Raw genomic sequence first — 16,304 nt, 5'->3', positions numbered from 1 at the left:
CTTCTCCAACCCCTTCCCCTCACTCCTCCCATCCCCCTCCCTCCGGACTCCCACCCCACCTTGTCCCTCCCTCCTCCCATCCTCCTCCTTCCGGACTCCCACCCACCCTTCCCCTGCTTTCCCCGATTAGTTTGGGGCTTCCCACTCTCTGTTGACGTTATTTGCAAGTTAAAGAAATACCCTCTGTCACCACCGATGGGTGGCGCTACATGATACACATTTACATAGAGAATTTTCATCGATCTTCCCTCCCGAACTCCCGTGACTCCAGATGAAACCAAGTAGCCCACGTTCACCACAAAGTCAAACTTAGTCCATGTGCCAAGTTTGGTGGCAATTGGCCCAGTAGTTTTGGTGTGATTGGTGGTACACATAGACAGACGCAACAGAAAATGACATGTATTTATTAGATTATATATTTACTGAAATTATAATTTTGAAAGGATATGCACCAAGTATAACTGGAATGGCACTCTTCGACGTCATGACGTCGACCGATATTCTTCCGCCCACACTATTGCATCATTATAATACTTGTACCAAGTTTGATTTAAATCCCATCAGCTGTTCTCAGGTATCACATTTTTACCTAACATGACCTCTGACCTTTTGATTCCAAAATCTAATCAGTTCATCGTTGCATCATTATAATACTTGGACCAAGTTTGAGTTAGATCTCTTCAGCCATTCTTAAGTTATCACAGGAACGAAAACCAATCACGAACAGATGGATAGACAGTGGGACAGACAACCCAGAAACATAATGCCTCGGGCGACTTCGTCGGCGGAGGCATAAAAAAAAAATGCAGAACAAAAAAGAAATAATAGTCATGGGACTACTTTTTGAAACATGTGCAACTTGTCTGAGCAGACAGGCAACTTCTGCATGAGATCTGGCAACAATTAAAATGGATAGTTCGGCAAATCTGTACTTTTTAAGCTGTGAGAGTGGTGGATGCAGAAGTAAGTCTGGGGGACAGGTGAGCCGAGAGAGAATGTGAAATGGAGTCAAGGAGGATTCATTCATGGAACATATTGTGACGGTTTTTGAGAACTGAGATCCCAAGGCAATGGCACCCAACATATAGCGGTTCCTGAGATAGTTATTTCATTATTACTTGTTCCAGATGGGGTCTTTCCGTTGTGTAAATTGGTTTACAAAGGGAATATGCGTTGTGAGGGATTAGTTAGGGTTTTCCCCATTCTTCCCCATTATGTTCCCTGTACACGATCTTCTCCCACAACCGAACACACGCTGCTAGCAGCCTAATTTGCATATGTGCGCCACAACCTGGTTGAATCTGCGCACCACAACTAAACTGCCATCTCCACTACCATAGCCTTCTTCACCACAATTCTCCCAAAATGCCAGCGATAACCAACCTGCTTGCTTCAGATACGCACCGGACTATATTTTCATTCACCACCACCATTCTATCGTCTGTAACCAGGATATCTCAAAAAGTTATGGATGGATTTGGACGAAACTTGGTGTATAAGTTGGGTAGGTGACAAGAACAAGCCCATTAGATTTTGGTTCAGGTCTGGACCCAGATCTGGCCTATCAGTGGGATACAAAACAAACTTCTGCCTGGCAGAGGTATGCGCTCAAACAAGTGCAGTTCACCTGTGTGGTTTTTTTTGTGGGTGGTATTATGGAGGATCTATAGAATGTGAACCAGCACCTCATATCCCTGTGAGTCATACTCATAAAAGAATGTATGGATATGACTAATGAAGGATAGTGTCATCACAGGGACCTCTCACCACAAACATTCAAAATAAGTCACACAACCATTGGGTGAAAAGCAACATACTTTACCTTTACGAACATTTGCAAAACTGTTAAAATATTATCGTCGTAGTTTCAGGAAATAAAAGGTTAATAAGTCCCTTATTTAGATGATTATTACATAACTGCTATCTTCTTATTATTAAAAGTGTTATTGCGTGCACATCTAGGTAAAACCAGAGAGTTGGTGTCAAAGCCACCCAATGTTCGCCTGTTTATACATTTATCGTTTTTAAAAGACTCGTCTAATAATATTTTTTATAAAGCATTGCAGTGAAGTCTGATCCAAATAATTTTAAAGCAATATATGTATTTGTATATTGTAATCAGTAAAAAATAGTGTGGTCGATAAAAACGTAAGAAAGGAAAAAACTTTAACGTTGATGTGCTACAAAAAAGTTGTTCAAAACAGGCAAAATTTTTTAAAATTTGAAATTCTTTTTTAATTTCAACTTCACTACACCAATAGTATACCCCAAAGGATCCTCCATGCCAAATGTTAGCATCCTAGTACACATATTAAATGAATGGCAAGCTTCTAAATAACTTGCACCAAAAACTTTAACATTTTCACGCTCACACTCACGCTGACGCTCACGCCGGGGGTATCGCTATAGCTCTCTGTTCTTCGAACAGGCGAGCTAATAAAATGTAAACACGACATTCTGTATTTCATTCAATAAGCACCCCCCCCTCCCCCACCTGCTAAGGAGAGGGCTGGGGGGGAAATAAACACCCAGGGTGGTTATTTGGGTCACGCAAAGAAAAAAAAACATCACTGGCAAGCAATTTATACGTTCGTAATGCATGTATCTATTAGTACAAGGAGCAGTGCCCATCCATCCGTCACTTTATTCTAAAGGGTTCCTACTGTCATAGAATAGTAAATATGGTACCATTGGAAAGTTGATAATCGATGTACAGTAATCCCCCGTTTCTCGCGGGGGTTACGTTCCAAACCTCCCCGAGCAAAGTGAAAATCCGCGATGAATGGACGCCTCCCCCCAAAAAATCGACTCGTCTGGTCTGGTCGGTTTGGGAGTGATTGGGTTTGAGGTGCCTGAGATCGACTAGTCTGGTCTGGTCGGTTTGGCAGTGATTTGGTTTGAGGTGCCGGAGATCGACTAGTCTGGTCTGGTTGGTTTTGAGGTGCTGGGTATGAGCAGTGCTCGTCCAACGGCGGCAAACCTTTTTCCTTCCCGAAGCATATATCGAGCACCTTTACCTTAACCTTCTCCTGGAGCGTCCCAGGACCTTCCTCTGGCACTTCGGTTCCTTGCCAGAAGCTTGAGAAAGTGCAGGGCGTTTGGGCGGCATCATGGGGCTTGGAGAAAAAACGTAGAAAATATTCGAAGTTCACAAGCAAAACTTTGTCTCGTGCGTTGTGTGACTGCTCGAGCACCACGCGTTATAATTTATTGCTTAAATAATTTATATTTTATATATTATTCCCGTGATGTACCGGGGGAATCCGTAGAAAAAATTAGTTACGTTCCAAGGGTAAACCCGCGATGAACCGGGGGCGCGATAGGTGAACCGCAATGAAGCGGGGGTTGACTGAACTTGGAACAAAAATTAACGTCCATTTAAGCAAAGAAATGCCTGTTTTAAAAGCCCTTCTTTCTGGGATGGAAGAAGAAGATGCAGGATTTGATGCTTAATGCAGTGGTTCCAACAGTTCCACTTTTGGCTCACATGGACTTTAGTCTGGTGAGCTTATGTGATCGAGCATTGTCTGTAGGTAAGTCAGTCGGTCAGTGAGTAAGTGAGCGAGTCAGTGAGTAAGTGAGCGAGTCACCGAGTCTGCAAACACTTCAGTCATTATCGCTTGAACCAAACACACGATTTTAATGAAACTTGGCCACAAGCTTCATATCTAATGCCTAACGAAGGTGTATTGGCCGCATCAAAATCTGCGCTCATTAAGGGAATTAAATCAGGCCTAAAACGCTGATTAGCTGTGTGAGGGTATGTGCAATTTCACTGGCTCTTGGAAAGATTGAATAATGTATTGTATGGGCTTATTAAAAGCTGATATTCGAAATCTGATTCCATATTTGATGATCGGAACGTACGGCCTCAATAATTATGTTGAAATCTAGAAGGAAATCGGAAAAAAAAATTCGGAAAAGATCGATTTTTAGCTGTGACCAAAATTTCGATATTTTATGACATCATTGAGTGTTGCTCCTGATCCAGGTGAGCTTCAGGACCCGTGGTCCTATTTATATTATTATATGACAGCAGGAACCCTTTATATTAAAGCCTGATGGACATGAACGAAGCACACAAAATCATATGTGGTAACTAGATGAAACCCCGTCACAGACGGATTCCGTTCCATGAGCCCAATATGACAACCAGTGGCGGCTCTTGTAAGAGCCGGATCCCAGTCGATGTACTTCATGGCCTTACCTAATGAGGCCTACAAAACGTCCTTGTACACAACATTTTCGGTGCACACTACGCCTTGTGAAGAAGTCCCCCGATTTGTGCACGTGTCTACTTCGACGTACACCGTGTCAAAACTTCTCATGTCACAGTACCGAGAAAAACGTGACGCGACCGCTAGGAGGAGCACAAAATTGGTCCTTCAGTATTAATATATAGATGATACAATGTTTCTTGTTACATTTTTTGTGACAAATTCACATTCTGAGGTAGTCAGCATGTGCAAAAGAGGGTTTTACATTGCAGACGCTATTTTCAAGGAGTGGAATTACACCTCTCAACGGTGACGGTCTGTTGACGACAGACGTAATGACGTTAGCGAATGACCGATGACGCCGTCATGACGTCCTGACGCCTCTCAGCGGTGACGTCACACGTCGCCATGTAAACGAATGTAAAACGAAAAGTGTTTATTCTGCTTCAGAGTTGAAGTTTGACTATTGCCACTATGTGCGATGCACTCTTACAGGTGGGAAGTTTCTTTCAGTCCAGGTTACAGTACCGAGAAAAACGTGACGTGACCGCAAGGAGGAGCACAAAATTGGTCCTTCAGTATTGATATATAGATACTTCCCGAAGCAAAATAAATGTGTGTGTGTGTCTGTGTGTGTATATATATATATATATATACACAAATACACACACAAACAAATACGTAAACAGTCGTGGCTAAAAATATTGGCACCCTTGCAATTTTTTCAAATAACTCACAATTTTCTCAAATACGTTGAAATTGACAAAAGTATTTGGTCTCCACAATTCTTTATTTCACTGTTAATATCACAGAACCTTTGTTTTTGATTCAGAACTTAATATATCCTTTTAAAGCAGAAAAGAAAAAGAAATGCCATTGACAAAATTATTGACACCCTCGACTTAATATTTGGTATCACAGCCTTTGGACAAAATAACTGCAGTCGAGCGCTTCCTGTAGCCATGAATGAGCTTCCTACACCACCTCTCTACTGGCAGTTTAGCCCATTCCTCTTGAGAAAACTGTTCCAGTTCTCCCATATTTGAAGAGTGCCTTCTCCCAACTGCTGTATTCAGATCTCCCCACAGGTGTTCAATGGGATTTAGATCTGGACTCATTGCTGGCCACTTCAGAACAGTCCAGCGTTTTGGCTTGAACCATTCCTGGGTGCTTTTTGAAGTGTGTTTGGAGTCATTGTCCTCCTGCAAGACCCAGGAACTTCGATGGAGATCAAGCTTTCTTACACTGGGTTGAACATTGTGCTCCAAAATGCCTTGGGAATCTCCTGATTCCATGATGCCGTGCACACATTCAAGGTACCCAGTGCCAGAGGCAGCACAGCAACCCCAAAACATCACTGAACCTCCTCCATGTTTGACTGTCGGGAAGGTATTCTTTTCTTTGAAGGCTTCATTTTGTTTTCTGTAAACATAGAGATGATGTGCTTTACCAAAAAGCTCTAATTTGGTCTCATCTGTCCACAGGACATTCTCACAGGAGGATTTTGGCTTGTTCAGGTGTGTTTTGGCAAAGTCCATTGGAGCTTTCTTAGGTCTCTCTCTCAGCAGTGGGCTCCTCCTGGGTCTCCTGCCATAGAACCCCCTTTCATTGAGTTGACGAGGGATGGTGTGAGTTGAAACTGTCGTACCTTGTGTCTGAAGGTCAGTTTGAATCTGTTTGACAGTTGATTGAAGTGCCTTCTCCACCATTCGAACAATCCTTCGCTGTAATCTTCAATCAAGTTTTCTCTTGCAGTCACGTCCAGGTTGGTTGGCCACAGTGCCACGGGCCTTAATCTTCCTGATAACATGGCGTACGGTGGACACAGGAACATCAAGGTCTCTGGAGATGGACTTGTAACCTTGAGATTGTCCATGCTTGGTGACAATATTGTCTGACCTTCTCAGACAATTCTCTGGTTTTCTTTATTTTCTCCATGATCAATGTGGTACACACAGTGACACAAAACAGCAGAATGGCTCCATTTCTCTCTTCAAACTGGTTGAATGAGTGATTTTTATATTGCAGGCACCTGCAAATCACCAAAGGTGAGTTAAATTCCAAAGTAAAGGAGAATCACCTGCTTGAAATATAATTATTTCCAACAACTTCGTAAAGGTGCCAATCATATTGTCCAGGCCATTTTGGATTTCTGTGTGGAATAAAGTAAGATTTAGTAATTTTCTTCGCTTTTTTGTTTCATTCTACTGCAAACCAAAGAAATACATATGTGGATACCAAAATATTTTATTTATTTCAACAATTTTCTGGAAGAAATGGTGCATCATTTGAAAAAGTGAAAGGGTGCCAATATTTTTGGCCACGGCTGTGTGTGTGTGTGTGTGTGTGTGTGTGTGTGTGTGTGTGTGTGTGTGTGTGTGTGTGTGTGTGTGTGTGTGTGTGTGTGTGTGATATGTGTATATATGATATATATTATATATATATATATATATTATATATATATATATATATATATATATATATATATATATATTGTTGCAGTTCTGCAAAACTGCATGCCTTGAAGGCAATTGAACCCAACATAAAGTGATCCACAGGCAGTTATTTCATTAGTCTTCGTGCAGTCAGACCTTTCTCTCATGTCTAGTCGGTTAACGGGACGAAGTGCGTTGCGTGGGTCGAATAGCGAGGTCTATTGTTTATATCTCTATCTTCTATACTGATTTCCATTCCAACCCTTTCCTTTTAGCCATGGTCCAAGTCAAACAAGCAAGCACACACGCCATGCAAAATACGCCATGCGAATGAGACCGCTTCCGGCCCCAGGAGCCTTGCAGGGCATGGCTCGGGCCGCTGTGGCCCAAGAGAGAAGCGGGATTTGGGTCACAGTGCATCGCTTCGGTTCGTCACCCCACCCTTCGCCTGGGGCTTATAAAAGTTGGATCGCAGAGCCGCCTGCCCTCTTCTTCACCTCTCGTCTTCGCCACCTTCTTCTCTGCTCATCTCCGCTCTGTGTTGGCTGCTCCTCATTGCCTCTTCCCTTCGCTGGCTTTTCACTCACAGTTGGTGTGCGACTGAGACGTGCTCATTCCGGAGGACCTGTGCGGAGCACACGTTGCCATTAGCCCCAGCAAAGTGACTAAGCTGGAGATAACGCGCCAACTCTCGAGGTGGGAATGCTCAAGCGGAGCATCCCACGGAGGAACACGCTACACTCACAGACCTATGCATGATTAGGTTAGGGATCTCCTCGCTCTCCTCTCTCTCTCCACCCATCTATCTCGTCCCCTTTGGACGCAAAAAAGAGAATCCTTACTGACTCGCAATCCCATTTAACTCTGGCACGACACCTCGCCCCCCCCCCCATATTGCACTCCACCACACCTCCCACTCCCACACCTTAGACACCAGTATTTCTCCCCCTACTTCTTCCTAAGCGTACTGAGTTGTGTTGGTCAGCCGACTGCGCCAGGTATTGCGAGGCCGTTTATCCTCATCTGCTCTCTTTCTTTCCAGCTAGCTAATCTTCCTCAGGTTTGTGTGTGTGTATGTGATTGTGCCCATCATAGCATAAATTAAGATTGTGGAAGTTCTAACAGGATAAGTCTGCTCTGTGCCTGCTTTTGTAACTTGCTTGCCTTTTGTCGCACCCCACAAATTCTTTGCTATCCCTGCTGTAAATACCAATATACCCAATTTACCGTGCCACATACCTTTCCTCGCTTGATTGTAAATAAATGCTTGTATAGAAATGTTCCCAACTCGTTTTCGTCTTTTCCTTCATTGGTCCAGCATAGTTCGTATTCGTCTAGCTGGGACGTTATCCCCCAACGATCTGTTTTCTAGCCGGTACGTCCTTGGGCAGTTCCGCTCTGCTGCATCTGATCCAGTTTGAACAAGGCGTACCGAACGCGTGCCCCCCCGGTGATTAGATCACGTGACTATTAGGTAAACGGTATTTATGAGACGGAGGATCCTAAGTCACGTGGTCGAATTATTGGCGTTTACGGTCGATTAGCGAGCCGCCGCGTCACAAAGTTATTCGTGTGCGACGGCTTGCGATTCCGGAGAGTCTGTTGGGAACCCGAGGTAGTTCACCCCTCGTGGTCTTCGCCCCCAACCCCCAGTCTGCAAAATATATATATATATATATATATATATATATATATATATATATATATATATATATATATATATATATATATATATATATACACACACATATGAATGTATAAGATTGGGCCAGTTGGTATTACACATTTTTAAAGAAGAAGGCAGTTCCAACTAAAAGTAAATACTCGATCGACTCCGCTAATTTGAGCAAAAAAGTGAGAGCAAACCTGGTGTCAGGGCAATGTTTCTCCATTGTGAAACTATTGTGCCTAATGAAGCCGGCTTCATACATACATACATACATACACAAAAGTACACAGAAGGAGCACACAAGCAACAACAACCACACCACGATAACAACTAAATGTAATACAGGATCCTGTTTTCACGCGTTTCACTTCATTTTACATCCTCATTGAGACTCAGATAGACATGCAATATGTTTATGAAGTGCAAAATGCTGTCTTTTGATTAAAGCCATCAGGGAAGCGACAGGTTCTCCTATGTAATGGTACAAAAGTACACCACCGCCTATGAATAATTAGGCACAGTTAGTCGTACATAAAACGAAGCAAGGCAGTCACATGCAAGATCCTCTTCGCTCATTGAGATGAGTTGAGTTGTGTTCTCCATCCATTGAAAGTGCCATAACTGATGAGCCAATGTTACATAGAGATAACTCCATTTAGCTTACGTAATGTGGCATGCATCAGTATGCAAATCTGATAAATGACTGAATTGTGTGAAGAAAAATGGAATTTCGCTAAAAATGCAAAAATTGAAAATCACCACACAAAAAGAATGTTCCCTCCAATAAGGAATGTTCTCGGAGGGGGTTGAAAAATTTCACACCTCCGTTCCAATAAATGTCCCACTCATCCAATAACCCCCAACCCCTTCCCCTCCAATAGGAGGGGGTCTAAAAAACACTTTCCAGGACATTTATTGGAGGAAATACGGTAATTGAGAAAAATTATGGACATCATTGTACAACAAAGAAAAGGCATGACAAACAAAATACCATACCTGATACTATTTTGCAGCTGACAGTGAGAGGAGTAAAGGAACGGCTTGGGGACTCGGGTGGTGGCTGTGGAGTTGAGCGTCCGATAATTCTCACTCCTGATGTGGCAGTTCCTGTTGTGGGCAATGCAGTCCCCCCAGAACCTACACCGCTAATCCCAGCACCCCCTGATGGCAGTATTTTACAGCTGACAGTGAGAGGTTGAAAGGCTGAATTAAAATGAGGGGCAAAGGCATGAGGGGTAGTAGGTGGTTGTGGGCCAGTGGGGTTACTTGGCACTGGGTATTGGAGAGGAGGTGTCTGTGGGGGTGGAGGAGACTCGGAAACAAAATGCGGTGACAGTCCACTTCCATGCATTCCAGCTACCTCCTCATCCTTCACGTCTGGCTTGTCTTTGGAAAGAAAAAAAATATGAGGGAGGGAAATAGCAACAACATGGAGATTTATAGATCATTCTCTGAAGGCAAACAAACACATAAATGAAGGGCATATAGCCATGCCAATAATGTAAAGCGCACCAAAGTCAAAACTTGCACTTTCCAGTGACCCAGACAGACTGCTATAACTTGGTGTGTCTGAGCGGGATGGTTGAGGAGTCCCAGGTGGCTGAGGGGTCTCTGTGGATTTGGGGGTTGCAGGGTTGCCAGCAGGCTGAAGCGTCCCTGTGTTACTGGAGGATAGTGAGCCAGAAGGCTGGAGTGCTGGAGGACGGGGAGGTGGGGGTGGGGGCAAACTTGGGGGGCTGGCTGGACAAGCAGTGTTCAAGATAGGCAGCGCTTGATTGGGAGTCTGAGGATCATCTGAGAGGGACCGAGAATCTAACTCCACTTCCACCACCTAAGCACACACAATGACAATAAAAGCAATCACAAGCAATGCAGATGTAAATTTTTTTGACAATTTTATTTTATTTTTTACAATTTTTTATAGTTAAACCAGACACGCAAAAAGGGAGAGGAGGTTGGGGGGATATTAAAATAACTACTTCATCAAAAGTCATGGTGGCGACTCCAGCCAACCTATTTTGAGACTGCAGTGCACACTCAATGTTATTTAATAAAGAAGAAGAATGAATGAGGCAGATAAAGGAGAGGCATAAGAATAAAGGTGAAAGGCAAGGGATAAAAGGTAATAGGAAGAAGAGTGAGAAGACGAGGAGCAAGAGGAAAATTAAGAGAAAGAGGAGAGTTCCGGTTACAAAGAGGGATTATCTCTGAGGAGGGTTCCAGGAAAGCTAATTTTTCTGGACTCGATCCGTCGTGTCTTTCTGTTACATATTTTTGTCCCTGTGTTGCTGTTTGTGTTTTTGTCCAATTTTCCTTGTTTAATGGTACTTTGCTGTGGTGTATTGTCAAATTCCTATCCTTATGAGTGTTGTGCTTACTCCCCCAGGCCTCAGCGAGTCGGCATGCTAATTCTTTCTATGCTCTGATGCCACTTGCCTCATTCCACTTTCTTTCCCCCAAGTGTTGTCTTTTCAGCTTCCTGAACTGTATCTTACTCTCCCTCCTCTCTTTAACTAAATTTTTTTTTAATATGCCTCTGCTCGCTGTTGGACATCAACCCACCATTATGTTTGATCTCAATTAAAGGTCACATGAAAAATTAAATGAGACAGAGAGATAGATATATAGATAGATATATAGATAGATATATAGATAGATAGATATATAGATATATAGATATATAGATATATAGATATATAGATAGATAGATAGATAGATATATAGATAGATAGATATATAGATATATAGATATATAGATATATAGATATATATAGATAGATAGATAGATAGATAGATAGATAGATAGATAGATATATATATATATATATAGAGAGAGAGAGAGAGATAGAGAGATAGAGAGATAGAGAGATAGAGAGATAGAGAGATAGAGAGATAGAGAGATAGAGAGATAGAGAGATAGAGAGATAGAGAGATAGAGAGATAGAGAGATAGAGAGATAGAGAGATAGAGAGATAGAGAGATAGAGAGATAGAGAGATAGAGAGATAGAGAGATAGAGAGATAGAGAGATAGAGAGAGAGAGAGAGAGAGAGAGAGAGAGAGAGAGAGAGAGAGAGAGAGAATAAGTAGAAGAGAACACATCAGGTGCTTCTAACTTAAGTTATGATCTGCAAGCTGATTTTCTCAGGGCACAGGACCTTTGACCTCTTGACCCAAAATTGAATCAGTTCATCATTGTATCACAGTCCACACTTTTGCCCAGTTTCACTGAAATCCCATCTGTGTTTCACAAGTTATTTTGGTAACAAAGATTTTCAAAGGGCACATGAACATTTGACCTTTTGAACGCAAAATCGAATCAGTTCATCTTTATATAATACAGTTCATACTTTTGCCAGGTTTGGTTGGAATCCCTTAAGCAGTTCATAAAGTATCGCATTAATTTAAAAAAATCTGCTAGGCATGTACAGACAGACACACAGGCTCATGGACAAACCAAAAACATAATGTGTACAGCGACGACCGCTGCGAAGGCATTAAAAAAAAACCCAGTGGAGGACTGACAGTTATTTCCCCAGACAGGCCGGGTGACCTTACTGTCCTGAAGCAAACTAAACAATAACCCAATAAACTAAGCAACAACACAAGAAAAACTACACAACAAAAAAAACCAAACACAAAAGAAAACCTAAACAAACACAGGGGCAATACTCCTGGGTGCTCACCTGGTAGAATAATTATTCTACTAATAAGCAAGGCAAGGTATTTGCTAAAACATTGGTTCATTGGTACATTTTGCTGATTCTGTCCCACGTTGACTTACTCCTCAGGATGATTATAATCATCCTGAGGAGTAAGTCAACGTGGGACAGAATCAGCAAAATGTACCAATGAACCAATGTTTTAGCAAATACCTATTTCGGGGAGAAACCCCACCCTCCTCCCCCCTCCCAACCCGGTAAATCCCCTTTGACCCAGATCTTTTTAAATAGCATGAACAAACATTGGTACAGCATGGGTGATGAAGGTTGTGGTCAAGTTTCATTGAAATTGTGTGCGTAGTCTCTGAGAAGACAGGAAATACCTCTTTTGGGGGGTAACCCCCCCCACCACAGACCCCCTTTTTTAATGGTGTGAACAAAGTTTGATACATCATGGGTGAAGAAGGTTGTGGTCAAGTTTGACATGAACAATCTTTGGTACATCACAGGTGGTGAAGGTTGTCGTCAAGTTTCATCGGAATTGTGCGTGTAATTTTGAGAAGAAAGAAAAAATTTAATTTTTTCTTTTTTTAAACGATGGCTGCCGAATCACGTGACTGATAACGTCACAAATTTCTTTTCTGTGGACCTTTTTATCCCGAGATGACCCTCAAATATTTTCATACTGATTGGATGTGGCGTTCTACATATGCAATTATGATGTCATAATGATGGCACCTATGACGTCATGAAAAAAAAAATCACATTCCCCATGAGAGTACTTGCCAAGTTTCAAATTTTTCTTTGGTGCGGTTTCAGAGATACAGAGGTCCAGTTTTCCCATTTTTCCAATATAGCTGCCACACCACGTGACCTCTGACGTCATAATTATCATTAAAACATTCTACATAAGTAGTCACACCAATGGTGAAAATTGTCTCAATCCGACAAGCGGTTGCGGAGAAAAACACAAGTTCTGAAGCAGACAGACACAAGCAGACAGACACAAGCAGACAGAGACAGACAGACAAACAAACCCAAATGCAATACCCTCTCCGAATCCTTCGGCGAGGGTAATAACGAGATGCAGAGGCAGATGGACAGAAGCAGGTACGGGTGACCCTCGTATAACACGTGTTCTGATAACACGTTTTCGCTACAGCATGGATTTAGTTCAATAACAACCACCACCACCACCACCACACCATGTTATCCCGAGCAAGTCGCTCGTGCTCCGTCTTCCCGAGCGGGTCGCTCGTGCTCCGTCTTCCCGAGCGGGTCGCTCATGCTCCGTCTTCCCGAGCGAGTCGCTCGTGCTCCGTCTTCCCGAGCGAGTCATTCACTCACAGCGGCTGAAACTATGGCTGCAAAGCGTGTAACAAGTGGCATTAGAGATAATGATCAAGTGAGGAAGAAGTCAAGAAGGTCTCATCCATTGTTGGTGAAATTAAAAGTTTTACATCGGTTTGATAAAGGTGAACACAGTATTGATATTCAAAGAGAGATGGGACTTCGTGATTCTACATTGAGAACCATTCGTGACAATCATGATAAAATCCATAGGAGTGCTCAGACAACAACAAATCTCAGTGTTACCAGAAGTGCAAGATCTCATCCTGATGCTCTCGAGAAAATGAAGAAGATGCTGACCACGTGGATAGAGCATCAGAACCAACAAAACTCACCCTTGTCTGGAATGTTCATTCAAGAGAGGGCAAGGAGTTCGTTTGATGTTCTAACCAAAGATACCAATGATCCAGTGCCTTTTGCTGTTGGTCATGGGTGGTTCAAGTGCTTCAAGAGTCGTTATGCCTTCCACAATCTCAAGTTGACTGGGGAAGGTGCTGCCGAACAATTTCCAGCTGTCTTCAAATCAGTGATTGCAGATGGAGGTTACACACCAACTCACGTGTTTAACCTCGATGAAACTGGACTTTATTGGAAATGTATGCCCAGCCACACTTTCATCTCCATCATCTTCATCATCTCCATCAATTCTGGCCTGAGACATTGATTGAGTTCAGAGGTTTCACGGAGGCTGAAATCAGCGAAGCAAGGCAACAGATTGTGGACATGGCCATGCAAGTGGGATTTGAGGAGGTCGACAAAGATGATGTTTAGGATTTTCTTCTCTCACACAGGAAGCAGCTGGGCAATGAAGATCTTCTGTCTCTGGAGGAGAGGTACATCAGAGAAGATTCAGAATCAAGTCCTGAGGAGTTTGTGCCTGTTGAAACCCTCACAAAGAAGGTCAGGCTAAAGGTTTCAAATTGGTCGATGAAGCCATGGCCATCTTTGATGAACATGATCCTAACTGCATTAGAAGTTCCAAGGTGTGGAGGGAGATGGAGAATGTCCTGAAATGTTACAAGCAGGTCAACGAAAAGAAAATGAAGGCAGCCACTCAAGTCTCCATAATGAAGTTCTTCAAAAAAATCCCAAGCGAATCAGCCTCAATTTCATCTTCTGAGCCTTCAACCTCAACTGGACAGCCTGCCACACCCAAATATGCCTGCCACAAGCAATATGTACTGTATCTAACCCCAATCATGACACCTATTAAAAATTAATTATTTTTAATAGTTTTATTTGTGATGTGTATTATTTATGTATTGTTTACTGCTTTTTTGAGGTTTTTATGTACGTCGTCAACCCTATATAAGGTGAAATATTCCCTGTTTGGAACATAACAGAGATTTTTACATGTTAAATATAGCCCCATAACACGTTTTCGGATAACACGACGTTTTGCATGAACGCATTTCTCATGTTATACAACGGTCTCCTGTTCTTCATTCAACAGACACAGTACATAAAGATTCTCTGAAGGGGGCGGGGGGGGAGGGGGGGAATGAAATATTCCAAGCATGGCTGGCAGACAACACAGCAGGTGTACGTGTGAGAATACCGTTTCTGCACCCAGTGTCTGCAGACCAGTGTAAGTCCGATCCAGCTGTGAGGTAGGGAGTGAAATATAAGGAATAAGGAATTCTGTTAGTACACACAAAAAACTACAATACCTAACTCATGCACAAAGAAAATAATTAGATGCACAAAGTACCAAGTACCAGAACACAAACCACAGGATGGTGAACCTCCACTACAGGTGTTGGGGTGGCACACTTTCCTTGGAAAATGTTTGGAATCTATGCTGCATTTGCTTCATACTGTATTTTGACAATATAACGACGGCCGACCTTTGTCGTTTGAGTCTCGTTTTTCGGCTCCATAGTGGGATATATTTAGTTCTCATTGTGTATAAGAATCATGTATCTCTCATTCCTATCTGTGTCTGTCAACCGCCATATCTGTTCGGTTATTCATTCAGTTTTGTCCTTCATTATCCCCTGAATATCATATTTCATTGTAAATAAATCCTTGTTAATGATAAAAAGCGTCTTCCCACTTTTTGCCTTTCTGCGTGAACAACGAACAAGTTTCGGCTTTCATTTGGGCGATCCTTGGGGAATCGTAAATAGGAAGAACAAAGTAAATTCAAGCATGGTTTCAACATCCATGGTGGTCTTAGACCTCCGGCTCAGTGTGGTCTGTGTAAAAGGACCCCTCTGACATAAGTCGATGAAAAATGGGGTTTCTGGGACACCCATTCAAATGAATGGGGGGGGGGGAAGGTAAAAACTTTCTGACTCAAGCCCCAAAAGCCCAAAATAGGAGACTGATTTTCTCCTCACTTATCCCCTTCCATCCCATACAAGCAAATGTAAAATTGAGACTCATTTCCTCCCCTCCCATACAAGCAAATGAAAAATTGAGACTATGAAAGATTGAGACTTACTGATTAAAGCACTTCTTCCCCCCAACATAATCACAGTCCTTTTATATTTTCATTCAACTCAAAGAGCGAACCAACAAATATTTGCCCATGTTATACTTTAGGGAATAACTTCATTTTCTTATAACATTTATTTCCATCGAGTATATATACACAAAGAATAACTTGGAACTTGGTTCTTCGTATAAGTGTCTTTGTTGAGCAGAAATGAATTGATAAACTTCTCTTAATGCTCTTATTTGACCATCCCCTGAGCCACATATCATTTTGATCTTCTTCTTCTTCTTCTTCTTCTTCTTTCGGCTGCTCCCGTTAGGGGTCGCATAGTGATTTGGCACATGTTTTACGCCGAATGCCCTTCCTGACGCAAACCTGGTCGCCTCTTACGACACAGGGATATGGTACACCTATTTTAACCAGGGTATACACCGGCCCAGTACACTGGTACTCACTTCGCCGACCTCGGAAGGATGACAGGCTGAGTCAACCCCCTGGTGTATTAATTCAGTGGCCCAACGGGGCTTGAACT

General features: G+C 42.5%; 1 protein-coding gene across 11 annotated transcripts in view; it reads right to left on the bottom strand.

The window, feature by feature from the left end:
• Window positions 1-16,304, bottom strand: part of YEATS2 (YEATS domain containing 2) — a 194,840-nt gene that overhangs the window by 78,430 nt on the left and 100,106 nt on the right. For all 11 annotated transcript variants that reach the window (XM_085870069.1, XM_085870066.1, XM_085870064.1 and 8 more), the window contains 3 exons: window positions 14,891-14,935; window positions 9,834-10,152; window positions 9,318-9,707 (listed from right to left, as the gene is read on the bottom strand). In XM_085870069.1, the coding sequence (XP_085726195.1) occupies window positions 9,318-9,707; window positions 9,834-10,152; window positions 14,891-14,935 (754 nt within the window). The remainder of the gene's footprint in view (window positions 1-9,317; window positions 9,708-9,833; window positions 10,153-14,890; window positions 14,936-16,304) is intronic.

This window comes from Eptatretus burgeri, chromosome 2 (genome assembly GCF_056783735.1).
Source record: "Eptatretus burgeri isolate ZD-2024b chromosome 2, Ebu_testis_v1, whole genome shotgun sequence".
NCBI lineage: Eukaryota > Metazoa > Chordata > Myxini > Myxiniformes > Myxinidae > Eptatretus > Eptatretus burgeri.
This window is presented reverse-complemented; position numbering and strand designations above follow the sequence as displayed.